The sequence below is a fragment of the Aquarana catesbeiana genome, linkage group LG05 (assembly GCF_042186555.1).
Source record: "Aquarana catesbeiana isolate 2022-GZ linkage group LG05, ASM4218655v1, whole genome shotgun sequence".
In the NCBI taxonomy this organism is placed as follows: Eukaryota; Metazoa; Chordata; class Amphibia; order Anura; family Ranidae; genus Aquarana; species Aquarana catesbeiana.
Window position 1 is genome coordinate 116,589,846 of NC_133328.1, and position 27,251 is coordinate 116,617,096.

The 27,251-nt window shown below is 44.4% G+C and overlaps 1 protein-coding gene across 1 annotated transcript in view; it reads left to right on the forward strand.

Moving 5' to 3' along the window:
- Positions 1-27,251, forward strand: part of CCDC126 (coiled-coil domain containing 126) — an 83,523-nt gene that overhangs the window by 12,318 nt on the left and 43,954 nt on the right. The window contains exon 2 of the mRNA XM_073630103.1: positions 13,021-13,406. Within this exon, the coding sequence (XP_073486204.1) occupies positions 13,169-13,406 (238 nt within the window). The 5' untranslated portion in view covers positions 13,021-13,168. The remainder of the gene's footprint in view (positions 1-13,020; positions 13,407-27,251) is intronic.

Here is a 27,251-nt window from a genome sequence, read left to right on the forward strand (position 1 = left end):
ATCAGTTTAGGCCAATATATATAATATTCTACATATTTTTGGTAAAAAAAAATCACAATAAGCGTATATTAATTGGTTTCGCAAAAGTTATAGCGTCTACAAACTATGGGAATAATTTATGGTATTATTAGTATTTGTTTTTTTTTTTTTACTAGTAATGGTGGTGATCTGCGATTTTTAGTGGTACTTGCGACATTGCGGTGGACAGATCAGACACTTTTGACACATTTTATGGACCATTGACATTTATACAGCGATCAGTGCTATAAAAATACACTGATTACTGTGTAAATGTCACTGGTAGGGAAGGGGTTAACACTAGGGGTGATCGAGGGGTTAACTGTGTTTGTTTCTAACTGTATGGGGATTTGTCTGTCTTGGGGAGGAGACATATCGCTGTTCCTACTTAGTAGGAACAAACTATGTCTCCTCTCCCTTGACAGAACAGAGATTTGTGTGTTTTTGTGCTGGGGGGAGTTCTGATCAGCCAACTAAGGTGCTCTTGATCAAGGTCATCTGCTGATCTGAGAACTGTAGTTGGGACTTTTAATGGCATCTCTAATCACAGGTAGTGTTACTCGCTGTGTCTCCAGATTCACTGTGTCTCCGACTTTGTGGTGTCTCGTAGCAGTGACACCTCTGCCGAAATCAGGAGATAGGGTCTCCTCCAGCCCCTCCCACTTCACATTCCTCATCAGCAGTGTTAATTTCGTCGACTAAAAAACGGCTAAAACATTTTAGTCGACTAAATGAATACTATTTTAATCGACTAAAATACGACTAAAACTAAAATGGCATTTTAGTCAAAAGACTAAAATGGGACTAAAATGCTATTTTAGTCAAAAGACTAAAACTAAATTGAAATTTTACTTCAAAATTAGCACTGGTCTGTACTACATGTTCATACCTCAATACCATAGATAATAAGACATTCCATTTTTCACTCCAGTAGTATATAATGAGTTTGGAAATTGTAGAGAAATGTTAACTAATGCATTACAATTTAATTACACCCATTAGCTTTTAGATGGCTAAAATTAGTTTTAGTCGACTATAAAATGTACTGGAGATTTTAATCGACTAAAATGTAGGACATTTTAGTCGAATAAAATATACTGGAGATTTAGTCGACTAACTACGATTAAAACAATTGCAGAAGACTAAAATGGCACTAAAACCTAAAATGCCATTTTAGTCCTAAGACTAAAACTAAATCAACATTAACACTGCTCACCAGTCAGCTGACCTCTAGTCCTCCCCCCTCAGCCATGCTGTGAACTGAATGGGCGACTGCAAAGAGGCTAAATGGGAGGCCGCGGGCTCCAGGAACAGCCCAGCAGGGCAGCCGTGTAAAGACTGGGAGACTGGTGCGGGCTTCAGGAACAGCCCAGGATTCTGTGACCCCTGGCAAATCATCATTCAACCCCCAGGTTCAGAAACACTGCCTTAGAGCGTGAAAACAACATTAAAGCAGTATTAAACCCAAAAGAAAAACATTTTATTATATTGCAAGTTACACATTCTTCTATCTGATGGCTATGTTTGTTTTCTTTTTTAGGCTTTTCTTTCTTTTATTTTCATTTAGTCATCCAGCCAGTAAGTCTGTTTTTCAAAAGAACAAGCCGTCCTGCAGATGTATCCAGTTAAAGGGATGAGATAAACAATTTACCACTGACAGGGGTGCTTACAATGATCAGCTTTTATTTATTTATGGAAAACCGTCATCCCAAAAAACAATGTTTTCTGTAAAGTAGTAGCTGGAGTTTAGCTTCAATTTGCTGGTGTGTTTAAATCTGCTAGTACATCTAATGCTCCCCCCACCCATCCAGAGCAGAGGCACTCTAATACAGGAGGTGTGTTAGCGGCCAGATCACCATGTGAAAACAGAGCAAAAATAGCCTAAAGAAAACAAATGCAGCCACCTCATCTAATGATTTTTGTTTTTTGCTTTAATGCCGCTTCACTGTGATACAGCTTATAGGAAATGTTATTGATTGGGGTTAAATTCTCTCTTGGGCTGTGCATAGACAGACAGCCAACATTTCTGCAGCTCTGAAAGCCATTTGTGGTGGATCGCTTTTCAGACGATTTACAGGGAAGAAAACGTCCATATGAGCCACATTGACTTTGGGGGGGTATCCCCAAGATTAAGCTCGGGGGGCAAAGTGAAATGCGTTTGGACCGTGGCCTGGCTTGAGCCCAGGCTGGGGCTGTTACACTTTCTTACCTGGAGTTTGCAGCAGATGATTGGTCCATAAGGGGCGCAGGAGCGCCAACCCCCCCCAAAGTTCCCAAAGTTAGTTTGCCAAAGAAGAAAGCTACTTTCCCATGTTATAAACAACAATTTATTAAAAAAAAAAAATGATAATATGACTCAGCCTGGTTTCACACATGTGCGGTGCGAATTGAAGCTCAGGTTTCACTGGGGAGATAACAATCTCCTGTTCAACGGATTCATTGCGTTTTTGCTCAGGATTAGAGAGCAGGGAGAGGGGGAGGGAGGGGGAGGGAGAGGGGGAGGGAGGGGGGGGGAGAGGGGGAGGTGTAGTCAGGAGAAAGAGAAAATCCTTGTTCAGAACGCAATGCATCTGCGAATCAGATGCGTTCCCATAGGAGATAATAGGCTTGTAGTTCGCACCGCAATGCCCAAAAAACGCACACGTTTTTTGTGCAATGCGCAGTGCGAATGCAACGCACATATGTGAACCAGATGCATTCATATGAATGTATTTTAAAATGTCCTGCGAATTAGATGCGGTGTAAGCCGCATCTAATTCGCATAGGTGTGAACCCGGGCTAATAGTTTTCATGTGTCACATAATGTGTGTGCACTGTGTGGGGTGCCGGACTAATGGGTGTCTATTAGGTCCGTAAATGTGATGTGAACATGTGATTTCTGGCTGAGGCTCCAATTGGCTTGATTCAGGTTGTCTTGGGGGCACGGAGCACTGCGCTCCGAACCCTCCCACTTGTGCTTTTAGCGAATCAATCGTCGTCATCAGGTCACTTTTGGTTTCCGGCTTCTCGTCCCATGGAGACGATACTGTTGGGGGAAAGTGCTGGGCAAGGTAATGCGGAGGGGGCAGCTATGGATTGTCTGTGTGATATTAGCCGCCCCCCAGACTGGATCTCTATATCTCTGTATGTATGTGAGTGCGTACCTGGAGGGGTTTGTTTGTGCCCTCCAAACATTTTTTAGCACCAGCCGCCACTGGTTTGCAGAGATGTGCGGCTCATGTGGACACTTTCTTTCCTGTACATTGCTGCCTGGAGCAGGGATGAGCTCTGTCCTAGCCTGCACTCGCAGTGGATGGCTTTATTGATTGGGATTCCTACAGCTTGAGCATCATCCAGAATTTTCGGCTTGGGAACGGTTTTCAGAGGAGTTTGATAGGCCTGTTTTAACCCTGTTCATTCTGCACCACCACATCGCAACCTCATGCTTGCAGTGCAGCCCTATTCACTTGAATGGGTCAATTTTGGTGGTGCTACTGCCTGCCAAACACGACAGGGGGTATAATGTTTGCTGTGTACATCCCCATCTGGTTGTTTTTGCAGCATAGGGTGTGGGGGGAGGGAAGGAGGGCAGTAAAAATGTGGCACAACTGCCTGTTTTTACCACCCTTCAGCCACAAGTGTTATCAAGCCTGACTGTCACAGTGAGGTCTCAGCTCAGGGTGCATTTTTCATATTGTCTGGAAAATCCTTTTAAAATGAATCCCATATAATACAAGAGTGCACGAAATCTAGTAAGAATTTATGTAATCTGGGTAATAACCTTCCGTAACAATGAATATTGTTTTTGAAGCACCGCGTTTGTTTCATTAGCATGGCTGTGCTGTAGCAAATTTTGGTTTTATTACAACACGTGTACTTCTTCTTTTTTTCCCCAGGGAGGTCTAGCATTTTTTCCTCCATGAACAGAATTACTGGGTAATCTCGCTCAAATAATCTTTTTCATGTCGGGTTCAGGCAAATGCATTCTATTCAATTTATCCTAACAGCTGGATCTGTGTTGAAAGAAGCAAAGCTTGTTTAATGATTTAACTGCTGAACAAGCTACAATAATCTCTGTGCAGTAATACCTTTATTCCATCCAGCTCCTTTCTATTAGTGACTCTCAATGTTTTTTTACAGCTATACAGTTGAGTTCAGCAGTAGAAATCTAGAAACAAGTACTCTGGCTACTAAGGATGAGATTTTAGTGCCCCTTAAACCAGGGGTCCTCAAACTTTTTAAACAGGGGGCCAGTTCATGGTCCCTCAGACTGTTGGGGGGCCGGACTATAGATTGAAAAAAAATATCAACAAATTCCTATACACACTGCGCATATCTTATTTGTAGTGCAATAAAACAGGAAAAAAACAATACAATATTTAAAATAAATAACTCCCCCTCCTCTATGCTACCTTTATTCAGACACGAAGCATGACAGGTCTGGACAAAGGGCGGGACTTTTCAAGCGAAAGGCAGGTGATTGATTGCTGGGACCGCTGCCTAGTAACCAATCATCCCCTTCTTAACTCGAAAAGTCCCACCCTTTGTCCGGACCTGTTATGCTTCACGTCTTGTGTGAATAACGTAGCAGAGGGGAGGGGGAATGCTGCGGTCTTATGGAAGGAAGGGACAGTCTGCGGGCCGGGTAAATCACCCTGGCGGGCTATAGTTTGAGGACCCCTGCCTTAAACCTTTGTTTTTTAATATACAGTAAAGCAGTGGTCTCCAAACTATGGCCTGCAGGCCAGATGTGTCCCTTTGTTCGTCTTTATCTGGCCCTTAGGGTGCTACTTCTCCCACTGACACCAAAGATGGAGCACCTTTCCTTCCACGGACACCATAGATGGGGCACCTTTCCTTCCACGGACACCATAGATGGGGCACCTTTCCTTCCACGGACACCATAGATGGGGCACCTTTCCTTCCACGGACACCATAGATGGGGCACCTTTCCTTCCACGGACACCATAGATGGGGCACCTTTCCTTCCTCGGACACCATAGATGGGGCACCTTTCCTTCCTCGGACACCATAGATGGGGCACCTTTCCTTCCTCAGACACCATAGATGGGGCACCTTTCCTTCCTCGGACACCATAGATGGGGCACTTTTCCTTCCACGGACACCATAGATGGGGCACTATTCCTTCCATGGACACCAACAATGAAGATTATTCTTCTCCCTAATACCAATACCTGCCACTGCCCATGGGCATTATGTAATTATTTTACCCCCGCTGACCACCAAGTCTGAGGCATTTTCTACACAATCTAGCCCTCCTAAAGTCTGAAGGACAGTAAACTGGTCTTTTGCTTAGAAAGTATGGAGACCCCTGCAGTAAAGGTTTGCCTTGTTTGTTATGATGCTAGTGCTATGCGTCACCAAATAAATCAACTTCCATTTTTTGATAAGTTGATGCGTGATATATAGGGGCCTTTGATAGGAAAGACTGCACATGATGATGCCAAAAGCATTTACAAAGGAGGGTGCCGACAGAGGAAGTCTGTTCTGATGACTAAAGTCGCTAGGTTTGCACTGATACTGGTATCGGTGCCGATACTAAACATTTGCATGAGTATCGGTACTCATACAAATGCTCTGATATCAGAAACCGATACTTCCAGGCTCGGTTCTTTCAGCTGTCAGCTGGATTCCCTCACTGACAGCTGAAATGTAAAAAAAAAAACAAAAAAAAAGCTGGAAATGATCCGTTGGTAAGGAGCCGGGCTGCTGACTCAATCAGCTGTCAGTGGGGTTCCCCTGTTGACAGCTGAAAGTGATTGTAAAGGTTAATTATAATTTTTTTTTTTTTCAAATAAACATGTTATACTTGCCTCCTCTGTGCAAGGGTTTTGCACAAAGCGGCCTGATCCTCCTCTTCTGGGGTCCCCCGGCAGTGCTCCTGGCTCCTCCTCTGCATCAAGTGCCCCCATGGAGAGCCGCATTTTATGGGGACAATCGTGCGGGCCTGCTCCTAAATCCTGTGGCTGTTTCCATTGACACAAACAGCAAGACTCTTTTTCATGTCGGGTTCAGGCAAATGCATTCTATTCAATTTATCCTAACAGCTGGATCTGTGTTGAAAGAAGTAAGACTCGGCCCTGCCCCCCGACTCCTGTGTCACTGGATTTGATTGACAGCAGCGGGAGCCAGTGGCTCCCGCTGCTATCAATCTATCAAATTAGGACCCAGGACAGCGGCTGGAGCTGCTAGGCTCGTTCTTGACGCTGGAAAGATCAGGTATAGGTAAGTAAAAGGAGGGCTCTGGGGGGCAGTTGCACCACAAAAGTTTTTTCACCTTTAAAGGGGTTGTAAACCCTCAATTTATTTTTATTTTTTTAAATAACAAACATGTCATACTTACCTCCACTGTGCAGTTCGTTTTGCACAGAGTGGCCCAGTTCTCCTCTTATGGGGTCCCTCAGCGGCGCTCCTGGCTTCTCTCTGCATCGAGTGTCCATGTTGGAGAAGGCTCCCCTAAGGTGGACATCCGTGCAGGCGCGTTCCAGAGTCCTGCATCTGTGTTCATTCACACAGAATGCAAGACTCGGCCCTGCCCCCCTGCGCCACATGATTGGATTTGATAGCAGCGGGAGCCAATGGCTGCGCTGCTATCAATCTATCCAATCGGGACACGAGACACCAGCTAGAGCTGGTGTGCTTTTTCCCGGCTGGAGGATGACAGCATTCAGGTAAGTAAAACCGGGGGGGGGATGCAGCACTACAGAAGGTTTTTCACCTAAATGCATAGAGTGCATTAAGGTGAAAAAACAACCCCTTTTAAAGAGAAGTATGGGTTTTTTTTTTTTTTTTTTTTTGGCTAGTCATACTTACCTAGATGGATGCAGCATCCGACCGATGCTGCATCTATCCCCCGCCGCCTCTTCACTGAGAACCGAGCCGCCGAACACCGCCAATAGCTCGGTTCTCTCACCTCCTCAAGCGGAGAGCTGCTGCCTGTCGGTCAGCATCTCCCCTGCTCTGCTTCTCCACCCTCATTGGAGCGCTGAGCTGTGAAGGGGCAGGGAGCAGCCATCTCGGAATCTCAACGGCTCGCTGAGAGGCTGAGACTGCCATGAGTCCAAGCACCTGGCGGATCCAGACTTAATAAGTCGGGATGACGCGCTGCCTGGACTGATCCTGGTGATGTCAGCGGAGAGTGGACTTCAGACCGCTCTCTGCTGAAAACGGGTCACAGGAGTGCGAAACAGATTGCACTCCTGTGACCCATAGGAGAAGCCCAGCCTAAAAAGCTCAGGCTGGACTTCTCCTTGAATGCATTAAGGTGGAAGACCTCGAGACTTCACAACTCCGGGCAATGTTTATCAACAACGTGCTGAAACGGAAAGATAAAAAGAAATATTGTTTCTTTTTTTATCTTTCTATGTATTCATCTACAGATCAAAGGGATGTTTAAAGCAACCTGTCAAGTAAAAAAAAAAAAAAAAAAAAAAAGTTTTTTTAAAAATTTATTTTAATTAAACATTTCTCTGTTTAAAACCTTATTAACCCTTAATTTACTCTAATCAGCCTTAATCCATTTAATTATTATTTTCCTGCTAATTTTTTGTTCACTTCTATTTTATAAACTATTAATAATTAAAACTTTTTTGTTTACTTTGTTCATTAATATTTTTACACCTTTAACATATATTTACACGTTTCACATTGAAAAAAGCACAAGTAAAAAAAAAATTAAAAAAATGAATTTGTATATTACTTTTCCATGGTTTGTACCATTTGCTGACAGCTGAAGTGTAAACAAAACCATTGGTATTGGTATTGGCAAGTACTAAAAAAAAAAGTATCAATACACAGTGCAAATTTCCACTGGTCAAACTGGAACTGGCTGAAATGTGCTCCATGTATGGCCAGCTTTAGACAGTTGTCACCAGAGCAGGCTTATCTATTAGAAGATTTCCCCTGAAACCGCTGTGTCCTAATCATTCTATATCTAGCCAAAACCAAAAAGAGGTTTTACACCCTGCTTAAAACCTTCCACTGACCCAATTCTATATGTCTTGCCCTCATCGCCTCCCTTTTCTGACAGTGTATAGGCTGCTAAGGCTCAAGCTTTGCTTCAATAGCAGATATATTGTGGTTGTTCAGGGACAGGAGTGCAGTATTGACTTGATATGAATGGGCCCTCACTGACCTCCAATGCACCACAGCAGATTGCCCTGGCATGAATAGACCGTTAAACGTTTTTGGGGCTTTTAACATTTTTTGTCCTTGAATGAACCTCAATAAATCCTATGTATCCATGCACATGTAGGATTTGTAGAAGTTTAGAGGCAGTTAAATCCTTTTGAATACAGAAGAATTGCATTCAGAAGAGCTTCTGGCCATAAAAACCGCAGATACTGCTAAACCTGCTAAACGTGTCGAATCGCTAGGCATGTTTAGCATTTCAGCAATTATTCATTTCAATGGCCAGAATAAATTGAAATAAAATTCTGACCAATAAAAAATAAATACCCAAACACCAAAAGCTTCTAAACTCGCTTAACTCGTTTTGAAAAAATGCAACTTAAGTGAGTTTAACGCTGATTTTCTCCTGTCAGGAGAAACAGTGTTTACAATAAACCAGTGTGCATGAGGCCTAAAGATACCCACCCTTCTTCCCAAGCATTGGTGGTCAGTGGATTAGCCTCACTAGGAGACTGACCAGAAGTGAAGGAAATCTAGATTGGCAGGAGAGGAGGCGGGACATAGACTGGAAACCATGTGTAATGATCTGTAGAGTGCTGGGCATTTATGGGAGAACAATGGGGGATTTAGGGGGAATACAACTGGTGTTCAGAGCAGCCAGCACAAAAATGGTCCTGGGTGTGGAAACGAGTTCCGGAATGAGCAGTGTCCCATGTGGTTGCAGGACGCTGGGATTTGATTTAAACCCTGGGACAGTCCTGCAGAACCCAAAACAGTTGGGAAATGAGTTGTTCTACTGGTAATGCAATAGTTTGTGCCATGTTTTATTGGTATTTTAATTGTTAAAATGGAAACATTTGTTTTGTTAATTTTGAACAGATTTTATTTTAACTTTTGCTTAAGTATGTATTTTTCAGCTATCTACACTATATTACCAAAAGTATTGTGATGCCTTCCTTTACATGCACATGATCTTAAACGGCGTCTTAGTCCGTAGGGTTCAATATTGAGTTGGCCCACCCTTTGAAACTTTAACTATTCTGGGAATGCTGCCCACAAGGTTTAGGAGTGTATCTATGGGAATGTTTGACCATTCGTCCAGAAGTGAATTTGTGAGGGTCTGGCTTGCAGTCTCCGCTCTTATTCATCCCAAAGGTGTTCTATTGGGTTGAGGTCAGGACTCCTGTGCAGGCCAGTCAAGTTCCTCCACCCCAAACTCGCTCATCCATGTCTTTATGGACCTTGCTTTGTGCACTGGTGCGCAGTCATTTTGGAACAGGAAGGGGCCATCCCCAAACTGTTCCCACAAAGTCGGGAGCATGAAATTTGTCCAAAATGTCTTGTTATGCCAACGCCTTAAGAGGTCCTTTCACTGGAACTAAGGGGCCAAGCCAAGCCCAACCCATGAAAAAAACCCCACACCATAATCCCCCTCCACCAAATGATTTCGGAAAGGAGTAATCACTTAGCACTCTCGGTGGAAGACGTGACATAAAAGGACACTTGTGTATATGAGCTGACAGATTTTTGCATATTACCACAGTTGGAGAGAATGACACTATAATATATGTATGTTTTATTTGTATAAGGATTTATTATGTATACATTTGTTCCACTGCACTAAGAAAGTAAACATTGATTTTGGTGTTATGAGATCACTAAGTGTTCCGCTAGCAACAGTTTTTGAGCTATATATTTTGATTGTCTGGGTTAACAGTTTTTGAGATATTTGAGATTGCGCTGATTGTCACTATAGATTTGAAAAGGCTAGGGTTGGTAGAGCAGTAGGGGTGCTTTGACCGGTCTGCTTTCCAGGTATTTGGACCCCGTGAACAAAGGTATCTACTTTCACAGCTCTTCTGCTGTGTAAAATTAAAGCTGACCTAAACTGTATCTGAGTACTAAAATGCTGTTTAAAAGACAAGTATATCCAAAGCTTTTTTGGCTATACTTCTCCGGTAGGTCACAGGAGTGCAGTTCGTTCTGCCGTTTTCAGCCAACAGTGTGCTAAAGTCTGCTGTCGGCTGACGTCACTCAATCGGTCTAGGCTCGGGAACGATCCCGACTATATGGTCAGGATTCACCCAGATGCCTGGACCAGCACCTGGCCCAGCGATCCGTTGAGAGCCTGAGCCAGCCCCTCCCACCCCTCCACACCCAGCGCTCCAGTGAGCCCTGGAGAGGAGAGCAGAGAGCCAGTTACTGGCAGTCACGGCTCTCTGCTCAAAACAGAGGGGAGAACTGAGCGATCAGCGGTGTTTGATCACTCAGTTCTCACTGCAGAGCCAGCAAGGGACCTAGATGAGTATAAATGTCTGGGTTTATTTGGGTTTAAGTCCATACTTCTCTTTTAATTTATTTTTATTTAACACAAACTCACCCATCAATCTGTGTCTTTCATGCTTTATTTTGTTGAAAGCGCACCCCCCAGCATTTTTAGATGTGGCGGTCTTCAGTAAGGGCAGATGACTTTTGTAGCATGTCCTTCCCCACTGCCAGATTACAATGATCACTGCTGGCTGCTATTGCCACCGGCAGTGATCGGTCAAAAAGAACCCGACGGGCTGCTTGTACTGAAGTTGATCAATAGATCAAATTCAGTACAACCAGCCTGCCCATAGACTGATTGAAATTTGTCTGGTTCCTGGTGAACTGGCTTAATTTCGATCCATATATATAGCCGACCACCTCTCTTCAGTTATAACTAAAATATCACTTTTGATATTTTGGTAAGCATTCAGGTCTGAGCATGAACTGGTCCAAATCACAAATCATGCCCCTAGACATAGCACCACCCACACACAGTTCAGCATCTCTCCCCTTACAAAGAGTGGCGTCATTTAAATACCTAGGTATCAAAATCACCAGAGAGCCCACGGAATAGATCGCCAATAATATTGAACCACTATTCGCATACCTAAAGTCACGCACACAATCCTGGGCAAGACTCCCACTGGGGGTAATGGGCAGGATAAATCTTTTTAAAATGATCCTGCTCCCCAAGTTTCTGTATGTAATGTGGAATTCACCTGTACTTATCCCCCTAAAAATCTTTAAGGCAATAGACCATATAGTCAACTCCTTTATTTGGGGACCAAATAGACACAAACTGGCATGGAACACCCTTAAAAACCCAACCTCCTCCGGAGGAGCGGCCCTCCCAGATCTTCATGCATACTATATAGCGGCACAACTCTCACATCTCTACCATCTTCATAAAACAGACAACATCAGGTATCAAACTCTAATATGTAAAAAATCAAACAAAGCTGCTTATTCCCCCTTACAAGTAATATTCAGAAGCAGGGGTGGTGGACAGGGCGGGGCTGCTCGAGGTCCTCTACTGATACAACACAAAAGGATCTGGGAAATTGCACTTAAAATGACGGGGACGGAATTCTTCCACTCCAACACCCCCCTCTGGCATAACCCCCTACTGAAGGAATTGTTGAACCTACCAGGCGCGACAACTTGGGCTGATAAAGGCATTATGTTCCTATTTCAAGTAATTACCCCCCTAGGAGTGAGAAGTTTCCAATCACTTAGGGAAGAATTCGAGCTACCCGCACACATGCTATTTAGCTACATGCAACTAAGGCACGCTTTAAATACCCAATTTGTGGCTGGATTCCCTAATACACAAATGTTACCAATGGTAGATGTGATTACAGGCTCAGATCCAGCCAAATTAATATCCATCCTATATAGTATTGTGCGTACACGTACAATAGCAAGAATCATTGACACGGCTAAGATTAGATGGGAGGAAGATATAGGGCCAATAGACGATCCAGATTGGGACGAGATACTGGAAAATGTAAAGAAAGCATCACCTAGACTTTCTGACCGCCTGACTTAGCTGTATATTATTCATAAATCTTACCTTACACCATCAAGGCTAGTTAAATTCCGATCGGACCAGAACCCAAATTGCCCAAGATGTTCAGCTAACCCGTGCTCGTTCTTCCACTTGATATGGTCATGCCCAAACATTCAGAGTTACTGGGCACAAATTATTACCTTCTTACATGACAAAATGGGCTCACCGGTACAACTTGACCCAAAGCTGTGCATACTGGGATTATCCCCGGATGCCTCATTAGAAAAGTACTTAGCAACTTTCCTCTGCGAGACCCTCTTTTGCGCCAGGAAGGTAGTAGCCAAACAATGGATGAGGACCACTTCCCCCACAGTCCAAATCTGGGTTACTGAAATAAACAAAACACTACCTTACAAAAAGGTGCTGTATAGATATAGAGGATGCCCGATCAAGTACAATCGGATTTGGGATAAATGGCTGGCCTCCAGTGACACATGTACGGAATAAATAATAACGTTGAGAACCATAGGGGGAAGGAGAGGACCCGATGAGCTTTGCACTATGCCAAAACACATGTTATGTTGTCTTAACTGTTGGAGGTATATGCATACGGTGAAAGGTGCCTTAGGTACTTGGTACCAAGTTCTTATAGGAGATGTTATAACAAGATAGCAAACATAGAGTATAATGCGAATCTAACCTATACGTTGATATACTGCACACCATACTCCTGTTGATGTATATTCACTGCTATATACCTGTATGTTCTACATGTGAATAAACTTGTTCCTATTCAAAAAAAAATATCACTTTTGATGTTAGCAGCTACATTTTGAGGTAAAGGTACTTCAGTCCCAGTGGCCAGAAAAGGTAGTTCTTGATGTCCGCCATAATTTAGAGCTTACATTGTAAGAAGTAATTTTTTTTTTTTTCTCATAATGTAAACCTGGTTGCAAGCCCAGTGAATCTGGGGAAATGTTGGCATTATTAATAAGTAAAAAATAAAATATCATGCCTCTTATTGGCACTCATATTTCTGTGTTGTTTTTCAGATGCTACAGCTGCCATTTGGAAAGAAGCACTGTTTCCGTAAAATAAGCTATGCAACTGAAAATGGCACATCCAGGACCATTCCCTAAGTCTGACATCTGGGGAAGAAGCAATATTTTGGTGTAAGCTGTGTATCTTGGGAGCCATACCATGTATTTAACATTCTCCAGAAAATCTGTGTCACAGAAACTGAGCATTCTACTTCTTGCCTTTGGTTTTGTTTGGGGACTTTTGTTGCTACGCTACACCTTTCAGTATCCTAGGCATCAGAGCAGCACAGAGCTCCGAGAGCAGATATTAGACCTGAGCAGAAGATATGTCAAGGCCTTATCTGAAGAGAATAAGGACCTTGTAAATGGCGGGAATGGAGGATCCATGGCAGGATATGGTAGGTAGAACAGAGCTTGTTTACCATTTCACTAGTCCTGAAATAAAGCTACATTGTAGTATTTATGAATGATATGGAATCCGGGAACAAAACCTGGTACTATAATATGATGTAATAGGGTTAAACAAATCCGAAGGTCCAAATGGTCAATAAACAGTGGATGTAAAAAGTCTACACACCCCTGTTAAAATGTCTGTGATATAAAAAAATTAGACAAAGATAAATAATTTCAGAACTTTTTCCACCTTTTAATGTGACCTGTAAACTGTACAACTCAATTGAAAAACAAACTGAAATCTTTTTGGAGGGGGGGGTATAAAAAAATAAAATAATGTGGTTGCATAAGTTTGCACACCATCTTATAACTTAGGATGTAGCTGTGTTCAGAATTAAAGGGGTTGCAAACCCTCACGTTCTTTCACCTTAATGCATCCTATGCATTAAGGTGAAAAAACTTCTGTCACTGACCGCCCCCCCAGGTCCCCCCCTGTTTTACTCGCCTGAGTCCTGTATTTTCCATGCCAGAGATGCGCTCTTCCCCTCTACCCGTTGTCTCGGCTCTTGATTGGATAGATTGATAGCAGCGCAGCCATTGGCTCCCGCTGCTGTCAATCAAATCCAATGATGCAGGCTCCAGGGGGCGGGGCCGAGTCCGGCATTCTGCGTCTACAAACGTAAATGTTGGACTTGGGAGCACACCTGCAAGGTAACCCACGGGAAAGTGCTTCTACTAGGGGGTTATACGATGCAGGGATGAGCTACCAGCGCCGCCAGGGGGCCACTCTGTGCAAAACAAACTACACAGTGGAGGTGAGTATGAATGTTTTGGTTATTTAAAAAAAAAAAAAAAAAAAAATCGTTACAATCACTTTAAGCAATCACATTTAACCTCATGTTAAATAGGAGTCAGTACACACCTGTCGTCATTTAAAGTGTCTCTAATTAACCCCAAATAAAGTTCAGCTGTTCTAGTAGGTCTTTCCTAAAATTTTCTTAGTCGCATCCTACAGCAAAAGCCATGGTCCACGGAGAGCTTCCAAAGCATCAGAAGGATCTCATTGTTAAAAAGTATCATTAAGGAGATAGGTACAAAACAATTTCCAAGGCATTAAATAAACCATGGAACACAATGAAGACAGTCATCATCAAGTGGAGAAAATATGACACAACAGTGACATTACCAAGAACTGGACTTCCCTCCAAAATTGATGAAAAGACAAGAAGAAAACTGGTCAGGGAGGCTGCCAAGAGGCCTATAGCAACATTAAAGGAGCTGCTGGAATATCTGGCAAGTACTGGCTGTTTGGTACATGTGACAATAATCTCCCGTATTCTTCATATGTCTGGGCTATGGGGTAGAGTGGCAAGACGGAAGCCTTTTTTTTTTGAAGAAAAACATCCATGTGTGGCTAAATTTTGCAAAAACACATCTGAAGTCTCCCAAAAGCATGTGGGAAAATGTGTTATGGTCTGATGAATCCTAGATTGAACTTTTTGGCCATAATTCCAAAAGATATGTTTGGCGCAAAAGCAACACTGCAGATCACCAAAAGGACACCATACCCACAGTGAAGCATGATGGTGGCAGCATCATGCTTTGGGGCTGTTTCCCCCCCCCAACTGGTGCAAGGGCCTTAGTCAAGGTAGAGGGAATTATGAACAGTTCCAAATACCAGTCAATATTGGCACAGAACCTTCAGGCTTCTCCTAGAAAGCTGAACATGAAGAGGGACCTCATCTCTTCATCTTTCAGCATGACAAGGACCCATAGCATACATCCAAATCAACAAAGGAATGGCTTCACCAGAAGAAGGTTAAAGTTTTGGAATGGCCCAGCCAGAGCCCAGACCTGAATCCGATTAAAAATCTGTGGGGTGATCTGAAGAGGGCTGTGCACAGGAGATGCCCTCACAATCTGACAGATTTGAAGTGTTTTTGCAAAGAATAGTGGGCAAATATTGCCAAGTCAAGATGTGCCATGCTGATAGACTCTTACCCAAAAAGACTGAGTGCTGTAATAAAATCAAAAGGGGCTTCAACAAAGTATGAGTTTAAGGGTGTGCACACTTATGCAACCATATTATTTTATTTTTACTTCCCTCCACCTAAAAGATTTCAGTTTGTTGTTCAACTGAGTTGTACAGTTTATAGGTCACATTAAATGTGGAAAAAGTTCTGAAATGATTTATCTTTGCCTCTTTTTGTTTTACATCACAGAAACCTGACATTTTACCAGGGGTGTGTAGACTTTTTATATCCACTGTACCAGCAAAAATGTTTCATATAGGACTCAAAGTACAGTTCACATTAACAGTTAAATTTTAATGTTGGATTAGAGCACATTGAGGCTGCCCACAAAGCAGCAAAACCCTGGTGCTTGCTCTTCATCCAGACTGCCACTTAGTAGCCTTCATCTAGCGGAAAAACGGAAAATTGTATACTCACCTTTCCGTAATTTTCCTTTCCTGTCGCATCTCATGGCAGCATACACCTATGGGTTGTGGCTCCGCCCCCGCAACCTGATAGGACCGCGTAGCTATTAAAGTCTGAGAGAGCCCCTGCCCCAGCATTCTCCGTGTATATATACCTCACCTCAGATGGGTGGGCATTTGTATGCTGCCATGAGATGCGACAGGAAAGGAAAATTACGGAAAGGTGAGTATACAATTTTCCGTTTTCCTGTCGCATCATGGCAGCATACACCTATGGGGAATAACTCGCAAACTGGGTGGGTATGAGCAAAAGATAAGTTTTTTATTTAGAAGGTATTGAGGAGTTAGCCTGAATAATTGCTCTCCCAAATTCTAACGTGGACAATCTAGCGGAGTCCACTTTATAATGAGAGATAAAAGTGGTTTTCGAAGACCAAGTGGCTGCTTTGCAGATAGTTTCGGCTGATACCCTGCAGTAGGCCGCCCAGGAGGTCGCCATTGCCCTTGTGGAGTGTGCCCTTAAGCCCTCAGGTACTCGTGCATTGTTAGATGCGTAAGCTCTCTTAATGATCTTCACCAACCATGCTGCGATGGTGCGAGAGGTTGCTGCTTGTCCTCTTCTAAACCCAGGAGGAATGACCAGTAGGTCCTCTGTCTTCCTTAAATTGCTGGTTGCCAGGAGGTAGGCCTGGATATTCGACTTTATGTCAAGCGGATGTGGATCACCCTGTTCTGTGGATAGGGTGGGGAGACAGTTCTTGGTTAAAGTGGAAAGATGATGACACTTTCGGGATGAAGCGATCCGATGGTTTTAAGACTACTTTGTCTGGATAGAACATCAAGTATGGTTCCTTAGCCTGTAAGGCCTGGATTTCCGATACCCTTTTAGCTGATGTAATTGCTATTAGGAAAGTGACTTTGAGAGTTAGGTCCCACAGGGAAACATTCTCTAACGGAAAAAATGGCTCATGGGATAAGGCTTCCAACACTACTGAAAGATCCCATGTCGGGAAGGAAGGTTTCCTAGGTGGTCTCAGCTTTAGGCAAGCCTTCTGAAATTGGATGATGAGAGGTTCTTGAGCCCATTTCACTCCTGTCATAGCGGATAGGGCTGATACATGTACCTTCAGGGTACTAGACCTAAGACCTTTATCTAGACCTAACTGGAGAAATTCGAGTATCTGAGGAACTGATGGAGATGCCGGGTTCCAGGATTGCTGTTGTGCGACTAAGAGAAAACTCTCCCAGACCCTTTTATAGGTTTTATTGGTCGTGGATTTTCTGGCCTGGAGGAGAGTGTCTATCACTTTCTGGGAGCAACCTTGGACTAAGAACCTAGTCCTTTCAATCTCCATGCTGTTAGATGCAGCCTCTCCGGAAATGGGTGAAGGAGTTGCCCCTGCGACAGTATATCCGCTGTCATTGGGAGTGTCAGTGGTTCTGCTGTGCTCAATTGGAGGAGCGTCGTAAACCATGGTCGTCTCGGCCAAAATGGGAGGACTGCTAGCACTGTGGCTTTCGACCTCTTGAGTCTGAGTAAGAATCTCGGAATGAGTGCTGTTGGCGGAAATATGTACCCCAAACGGAAGTTCCAGTCGTGTTGTAGGCAATCCGTGCCTTCTGCCGATGGGAAAGGAATTCTGGCTAGATATCTCTGGCATTTCGTGTTGACCGGTGTTGCCGCCAGGTCTATATCCGGTATCCCCCAGGTCTGGGTTATGAGGGTAAAGGCTTGGTGACTTAAGGCCCACTCGTTGTTTGATACAAAGGTCCGACTTAGAGAGTCGGCTAGTTGATTTTGGACTCCTGGGACATACGCTGCCGTTAATCCCGACAGGTTCAGCTGTGCCCACTCGAAGACTGGACGGACTTCCCGCATCATGGAGCGACTCCTGGTGCCCCCCTGCCTGTTGATATAGGCAACTGCCACTCTGTTGTCCAATTTTAGCAGGACCTCTTTCCCCCTGAGGAGGGGGCTGAAGGCTAACAGAGCTTGGAAAGCTGCTTTCATCTCCAATATATTTGAAACCACGTTTTGTGTTCTGAATGTCCAAAGGCCCTGGACTGCGTGATGGCGGTAGTGTGCCCCCCAGCCCTTCAGGCTGGCGTCTGAAGTGATTATTTCCTGAGGAAGAGGGACTATATGCCTGCATCTCTTCAGATTGTTCAATCTGGTCCACCACCAGAGTGATTGTTTTATTTCTTTCTGGACTATGATCGGCTGAGACAATGATACCCCGTTCCATTGTTTTAACAATGATGCTTGCAGAGGTCTGGTGTTCCATTGGGCCCATTGGGCCCATTGTACCATTGGGATGGTTGCTGAGAATGACCCCAGTATGCTGAGGTACTCCCGGGCTGGTAGTGTGGTAGAGGCTAATAACTTTCTTGCCTTCTGAATGAGGCTGGGAATTTTTTCCTGCGGAAGTTCTACCGTATTGAGACGGGTGTCTAGTTCCGCCCCCAGGAATATCATTCTCTGAGTGGGCTGCAGATTGCTTTTCCCCCAGTTTATGATCCAGCCGAAGTTTTGTAGGGTGGTAATCAGAATGGATCGATGCAGTAGAAGGGAATCCTGATTGTCTGCTAGCAAAAGGATGTCGTCCAGGTAATGATGGACCCTCAATCCTTGTTCTCTTAGTAAGGCTATTACTGGCAGTAAGATTTTTGTGAATGTCCTTGGAGCGGTGGAGATCCCGAACGGGAGGCTTCGGAATTGAAAATGATGTAGACCTACCGCAAAGCGGAGAAATTTTTGGAATGAGATGTGAATGGGGACGTGCAGATAGGCGTCTTGTAAATCGACGGAAAGCATCCAATCCCCGATATTCATGGCCCGAAGAATTGACTGGAGGCTCTCCATTTTGAATGTCTCGACTAAGATTGAGCGATTGAGATTCTTTAGATCTAAGACAGGGCGTAGATCCCCCGATTTCTTCTTCACCAGAAACAACGGGGAGTAGAATCCCGTTGACCTTTGGGATATTGGAACTTCCACTATGGCTTCCTTTTGTAACAGGTCTTGGACGTACTTTGTCAGTAGCATCCTTTTTTCCCGAGATGCAGGTAATCTGGTTACAGAGAATTGGTCTCTTGGAGCCCGTGTCTTGAATTTCCATTTGTGGCCGAACTGGACAGTGTCTATCGTCCATGGGTCCTTTATTATATCCGCCCAGACCTGCTTGAAACTCATGAGTCTGGCCCCCACTAAAGCTGGTTGGGCGGACGCACCTTCAAAAAGACTTTTGTTCCCCTGACGCAGGGGTCTTAGACTTTTGGAGCTTGAGGAATGATGACTGGGGATTCTTCCAGTTCCTCCTATACTCTTTTCCGGGCCTGTAGGATCTTGCCTCTCTGTATTTATCTGGCAGATTTCTTCTAGAAACCGGTGGTCTCTGCTGCCTGGGCCTCCTATCTGAAGGGATGAGTCCCAATTTTCCCCCCGTGACTTTAGAAATAGCCACGTCCAGTTTTTCTCCAAAAAGGTTTACGCCATCAAAGGGTATTTTGCACCAATTGGATTTTGAGGAGGGATCTGCTGACCAGGGTTTTAACCAGAGCGCCCTTCTGGCCATTACTGAGCTTAACATTGCTCTTGAAGTGGTTTTAATTATATCCACAGAGGCTTCTGCGACAAAGTCGCCTGCAAGACTAAGTTCTTGGAGTGCTGAGATAACTTTCTCCTGCTCTATTCCTTCCGATACCAGCTTCTCGGCCATCGTGGACCAGCTTGAGATAGCCTTACCGACGGCAGCCAATGCTATTGCTGGCCTGCAAGCGCCACCTGCCGAGAGGTAGGTTCTCTTAAGATCCAGATCGATCTTTCTATCCAGGACGTCTTTGAATGTGACTGCATCCTCTATTGGAAGTGTTACGTGCCTGGCGAGGCGCATTAGGGAGGAGTCGACCACTGGAGGAGATATTAGTGGGTTGACGTTAGGCTCTTTAAGTGGATAGAGTTTTGATAATCTGTTGCTGAGGCCAGTTTTTTTCTCTGGCTTTTGCCACTCATCCTTAATTAGATCCTCAAGTTCCTCAATGAACGGGAAGTTCTCTGGGTCTTTTTTAAGATTTGGAAAGTATTTCCTCACTTTTTGAGGAGTTTCTTTTCCTTCCACCCAGTCGATCGCCTCTTTTACTGACTTCACGAATGGGTCGATCAATGAGAAGTCGAAGCCGGTGGATGCCTCTAGATCATCAGTGTCAGAGAGAGGGTCTGACGTCTTTGATGATGATGGGGCAGTGGATGAGGTACTTTGTATAGGTCTGCTGGCTTCTGGCTCTGCGACTTGTGGTGATGGATCAATTGGTTCTCTTGCCTCTGTTTCTCTGTCCTTAGTTGCCTCAATGAAGCATGTGCGACAGGCCAGTTTGTCTGGAAGTGCTGTAGCACCGCAAATCCAGCAGGAGTTCCCGGGTGGACGGGAAGGCTGGGTGACAGATTTCCTGCGCGCAGGGGATTTTTTGTGGTGGGAGCGACTATGTCTTGATCTTGATCGGCTCCTCCTGCGACTTGAGCGGCTTCTGCGACTTGAGCGACTTCTGCCGCGCTCTGAGCGACTCTGCCTGTGGCTTGAGCGGCTCCTTCTTGAAGGCTCCCCTCGTCTTGAATGTGACGATCTGGAAGACCTGGTGGGGCTGTTCAATTTAAACAGCATTAGTGAGGGCTCTCTTTTTCCTTCTCTTCATACTTACCCATCATCCCCTCTTACCTAGTAGGCTGGCGATGGTCTACCTGGGCAACGGTCTCCATGAAAGGTGATGAATCAACCTATAATTATATAGGTGGCTTAGCATGCATGGGATAGCAGATAGTAAACAAGCAAAGAAAAAACCATCATAGATCTTACCTGGGCGTGGAGATAGCAAGAGAGAGACAGGATAGAACAGCTGGGTAGAGTAGCAAAAGAAATCCGGTCAAAATTCCCCCTTACAGGCTCAGGACAGAAGAGACAAGAAAATGCTGACATTACAGCATTTTTAAACTTGCCGCCGTCGCGGGGTGATGACGACACGCTCGTGCATGCTCAGATGCGCTCTGAGGCCTCCGACGCCATTTTGGAAGCTGGAAAGTGGGATGTCCTGACAAGCTGGAGCTATGGAGACAGACAGGAGGGGAAGTTACCCACAGGTGCACAGAAAGGAGCTGGAGACCGCTGCGATCCATAAACCTGTTTAAGGTTTGTAATGTATTGTAACATACCCCTGAGACCATCAGAGTGGGGTTCCTTCCATTGAGCTCATTTAGAGGCTGTACAGGATAGGACTTCCACCCAGGAGAGGCTAGAACCTGGCTGGGGCGAATGTTTTAGGTAAGGGATGCATGTTTTCGGTCCTTGACAGGTGAGGAAAAAAAGGAGAATGCTGGGGCAGGGGCTCTCTCAGACTTTAATAGCTACGCGGTCCTATCAGGTTGCGGGGGCGGAGCCACAACCCATAGGTGTATGCTGCCATGATGCGACAGGAAAGTTTGCTGTAAGTAATGAAATGAAGGGCAGCAAGAGTGTGACGGCTGCATCTGTTTATCTCTCTAGAAGCCAGAAAAAAGATGAAGGTGTATGTACAGTACTATGCAAAAGTTTTTTTTTTTAGGAAGGTGTGAATAAATGTAAAGAAAGAATGCTTTCAAAAATATGTATTTTAATTTTTTTTTATCAATTTACATAATTCAAAGTGAGCAAACGGAGGGAAAACATAAATCAAATTAATATTTGGTATGACTACCCTTTGGCTTCAAACCAGCATCAATTTGTACACTTACACAAAGTCAGGAATTTTGTACGATCAGAGTCAGGAGTATGATTAACCAATTATACCAAGCAGGGGCTAATGATCATCAGTTTCATATGTAGGTTGAAACCGTCAATAACTGAAACAGAAACAGTTGTGTAGGAGGCATAAAACTGGGTGAGGAACAACCAAACTCTGCTACTAAGGTGAGGTTGTGAAAGACCGATAAATGTCACAGGTCACGCATCATGGTAAGACTGAGCACATCAGCAAGACACAGGATAGTTTTACTGCATCAGGCAAAGATTTAAAAGCAGACTGGGGATTCAAGATGTGCAGTTCAAGCTCTTTTGAAGAAGCAAAAAAAGGGCAACGTTGAGGACCGTAGACACAGTGGTCGGCCAAGGAAACTTAATGCAGCAGATGCTTTTTTTAAATTTAAATGTTTTATTATGCACTTCAGGATAACGTCATACAATTCAAAGGTAGATTGACACATGGCTCGATACAGCAAAAACTCAACAAGAGTTTGGATCAGTAAAGCCTTGCTAGACAAAATACAGCTATCTAATAAATATAGCAAACAGTAATGGTTCAAAGACCATATCTGTGAGTCTCTTTTAAAGGTCCCGACCTCAGGACTGACACATCATGCTTACCTCCCTTCGACATCGGAAGATGTCCAGCAGTGCCGTCAGCATAGAACTGGAGGAAACCAGCGGGACCCAGGTGCTCCCATCTACTTTGCGGGGAAGTCTGGCTAGAAGTGGTCTTCATGGAAGAATTGCAGCCAAAAAGCCATACAATTGATGTGTAAACAAGGCTCAGCGACTCAGTTATGCATGAAAACATAGGAACTGGAGTGAAGAAAAATGGCAGCAGGTGCTCTGGACTGATGAGTAAAAATTTGAAATTTTTAGCTGTAGCAGGAGGCAATTTGTTGACCGAAGGGCTGGAGAGTGGTACAACATTGAGTGTCTGCAGGCAATAATGAAGCATGGTGAAGGTTCCTTGCAAGTTTGGGCTGCATTTCTGCAAATGGAGTTGGAGATTTGGTATGGATCAATGGTGTCCTCAATGCTAAGAAATACAGACAGATACTTACTTATTTATCATGCTATACCATCAGTCAGGTGTGTGATCCGCCCCAAATTTATTCTACAGCAGGACACGGACCCCCAAACATACAACCAATGTCATTAAGAACTAACTTCAGCGTAAAGAACAAGGAGGGAGGGCGTGGTCTGGACATGGCTTTAGGTGGACGCATGTAGCTAGAGCTCCCAGCCTTTACCCACTTACCCCGGCTTATACTGCTCAAATCTTTATGGCATGCTCTCATCCAAGAAAAGGAAAGCAAAGGGAGGCAAAAAGGCACCTAAGAATAGCAAAGCGAGTGGAGAAATCGACCGATTCTTCCCAAGTTCTCAGACAGCCTCCCCAGACTCCAAGATGGCAGAGCCCCACGGCTCCTCACACGAGGTTGCAGATCCACATATCCATCCAGCTTCATCAGCTTCAGATGCCTATTTGGACTTTCCAGCAGATTTCTGTACTGACTCACAGAACCCTTCTTCCCATCCACTTACCCTCCAGCTGGATACGGAACTGTGGGCCCTCCTTCAAGCACTTCCGACAAAGTTGGATATAGAATCCCTCATAAGCCGCCTGGAGGAGAAACACCGCAAAGAGCTGCAGGGAGTCAGACAAGAGGTACAATCCCTTACTACCAGACTGACTACAGGGAAATCCTCCTTGCTGACCCTAGATAAGCGAGTGTCAGTGCTGGAATTTATCCAGGACACACATACTGATGCCGCTGTGACCTTACAGCTCCATGTGGAAGACATGGAGGATAGGAATAGACAAAACAACCTGTGGCTTATGGGCTTACCGGCTGCATCGAGACCCAAGGACCTGGCGGTGTCATCGGCTGTGCTCTTCCGCAGGGTCTCGGGAGATGCCATCCCTGAACAGGTGGAGTTCGACAGGATCCACAGAGCCCTGGGCCCCCGCCCCACCGACCCTAACAGGCCACGGGACGTGATATGCCGAGTCAACCGTTATGCACACAAAGAACTTATCCTGCAAAAGGCATGGGAATTTGGGGAACTAGACTTTGACATCGCATCTATCAAGATACTTCCTGACCTCTCCAGGGCCACACTGCAATGCCGGGCCATGCTTCGCCCAGTTCCGGATCTCATGCGTCAGGTGAATGTCACCTATAGATGGGGGTTCCCCCTCTCTGCCACCTTCCGCAAAGACTAGCGCTCATTTATCCTCCGCACCCCTGGGGATCGACCTGCTCTCTTCACATTCTTGGGAGCGAGCCCCATCCCGTCCCGAGCTGGTTAATGTTTCGCCCCAGGCCAACGAGCAACGCTGGGCTGATGACCTTCTGGCGGACCTCCCAACCCTGGCCGTGGAGAACACAGAGCCGTTCCCGGCTGCCCTCCCCAGAGAGCTCACGTGAGTTTTGACTCTTAATACCTGCTTCATGAAGTTGCTTTCCCTTTGACTGCACATCCTTTATATTCCTCAGTTAATTGTTTCACTGCAGCCTGGCCGATGTACGGAAGTATTTAGTCCCGCCATGCTTCGAGCCTTACCTCCACAGATATTCTCATGGAGAGTGGGTGCAGCTTTATACATTTTCTGGCTGATAACATCCCAGTGTTCCTTCACGGACCACCAGACCCAGTTACCTGTTACTGCCCATCACTGTTTATGTCCCTGTTAGCACCTAGCCTTGCATCTGCTCCCCCAACATGTTTATTGTCGGACCTGAAGTTATACACTCTTGGTTACAACGTGTAAGACAAATCCTGCTACCATTGACCATACTATATGTGCTGTTTCGGGTCCCTCCTGGTTGCCCGCCTACTCGGGCCGCATTCCTTGTACTTCTTGCAGGCAGCGGGGGAGGACCCTGGCTCTGACCCCCACTATTTGATGCCATGGCTGCTATCCATCTCCCCTTGGCATTGAGTTACCTGACTCCCATACACCCTCCGAGGAATCTACCTGGATTCAGGATCCTTATAGAGGACTGTGTGCCTTAATGTTTTTGGGTTTTGTTTCTGTTGCACGGCAATCTGTTTTATTTTACCAAACATGTGGAACCCACCATGTGATCACCCGCTAGACACTTCCATCACCACACACCCTGTGTATCACTGCAGACTACTCAGGAAGATGTGCTGTGTCGGACGCTTATCAGGTTCTGTTACATTCCTGGATGGCTGCTAACTACCTCCTGGCTAGCCTAAATAACACTTAGTATTGTAATGTTCTCATTCATGTGTGTTCTGAGATATAGGGGGGGATGTAGAGCATTGGTGATCGCCTCCACGCCAGTGTTCCCTCGCGTCTCTTCTCCCTAGTGGACCCTCCATTCTCTTACCTGGCTTGAGAGGGGGGACTGGGATGGAGCAATACTGGCGATGGGGCTACCAAATACTCTACAGAATCCTTCTGGGGATATGTTTTATACTTGAGATGTGACGCTGCTTTAGGGGACAGAAACATGATGACTGTTACATCATGCCTTCGCCCTAAATTATAATAAGTCTTCTCCTTGAAGATGAGTGGGATGCTCCTACTTGTTTCAATACCGTTTTATGAATGTTTGGGGTTTTTTTTGCGTTTGGGTTTTTTTTTTATTTTTTATTTTTTCATGCGTCACTGGGTATTCTTACTCTTAGGCCGTGTACACACAATTGGATCTTCCGTCAAAAATGTTTGATGGGAGCTTGTTTTTGGAAATTCCGAACCGTGTGTAGGCTCCATCGGAATTTCCGACAAACAAAATTTGAGATCTGGATCTCAAATTTTCCGACAACAAAATGCGTTCTCATAAATTCCGATCGTGTGTACACAATTCTGACGCACAAAGTTACACGCATGCTCTGAATCAATTACGAGACGGAATCGCTCGGTCTGGTAAAATTAGCGCTCGTAATGGAGATTGCACATTTGTCACGCTGCAAATTTTTAAATCTTTTAATGCAGCGCATTCTCTTCTTTATAATGCTAGAATAATGAAGTTGTTTTGCTGCTGATAATTCACACGGAGTTCTGAAAAAATGATTTCTTTATTATTTCTCGTGATCTCCTGAATAATATTAGTTATTTTTTTTGTCAGATCTCCATAATAATGTTTTGTATTTAATTTTTATAATGATTTTTTTTTTAATCAATATCTCCTGTTTTATTTTTATTTTTTTCTAGTGATCTCCATATTTATTTGTCAAGTTACCACAACACCATTATTATCTTGTATTTTTTAACCTCAAGGAGGTTGGTTGGTGTCCCTTGTTAATTTGACATTGTATTTTTGAAATGTACCTGCCTACTCACAAACTGTCCTTTTTTGAAGTAAAACACATAGGCAAGTATTTGTGAATCCAAAATAGCCATTTATTATGGGTCAGAATAAAATAAAGAGGAAGGCAACGCTGGAGAAAATTGTGAAATTGGCGAAGCCTTTGTACCCCAGGGCACACATCAACTATTTTACAGCCAAAATTGGTAGCATGAGGAGTCCATACAATAGTGAGCACAATCCGGTCCCCGACTACAAAAAGTTTTCTACTCAAGGATGTGTGGCTTTTCTTTCAATGCTCAATATCATTTTTTTGGACTAAGTTGGTGTTTACACTGAAATGGGGGTTATTTACTAAAGGCAAATCCACTTTGCACTACAAGTGCACTTTCAGTGCAGTTTCAAGTGCACTTTTTCAGTGCACTTGGAGTGCAAATTGGATTTTCCTTTAGTAAATAACTACCACAGTGCTTTATAATTTGCCACAATCATGCCATTTTCGTGACTCGCCAAAATTCATTCATGATGCTGAAAATGATGTATATTTTTAACAGTATTGCATCACATACATTAACAACAAAAACAAGTTGTGTGTGTGTAGCAGACCCACAACAATAGTTTTCTGAAGAAGAGATTGTCATCTCATGTATAAAATAAATTACGTTTGCACTATTGAAGAAAATGCCCCCCCAAAAAAAGCCCATTGGAGAACCTAGGAGACAGCTAAAAAGAAACACAAGCAGTAAATCAAAGGAAATATTATTATTTGTTTAACTAAAAAAAAATATTTTTAAAATGTATATTAAACATTTTCTGGCATATCAATGGTGTCATATAGGTTTGGGCAGGGCTTTTTTTCTCAGAGAAAAGGTGCAGGAACTCACCCTCTCTGTCCAACTCTCCGCCCCAACCCCACCCCAGCCACATCCAAACCCCGCCCCCAGCCACACCTTCCTTAGAGGAGAGATTTACAGCTGCGCCAAATGTATCACATAAGGCAAATCCCCCAAAATCCCCTCCTAGCTTTCCTCTCATCACAAATCCCCTCCTAGCTTTCCTCTCATCACAAATCCCCTCCTAGCTTTCCTCTCATCACAAATCCCCTCCTAGCTTTCCTCTCATCACAAATCCCCTCCTAGCTTTCCTCTCTGCTGACCTTGCCCTCCACCTCTACACACATAGTTTCTCAGCTCCCCTTTCATCACAAGTTCCCCCAAGCTCTCCTCTGTGTACAATGCTCTCCTCTCTGCTAAACACACACAAACTTTACCTCTCTGCACATATTGCCCCTCCCCCACACACTTTCACAGTGCACTCCTCTCTGAATGAACTCAGTCTCTGCAAAGCTCTCCCTTA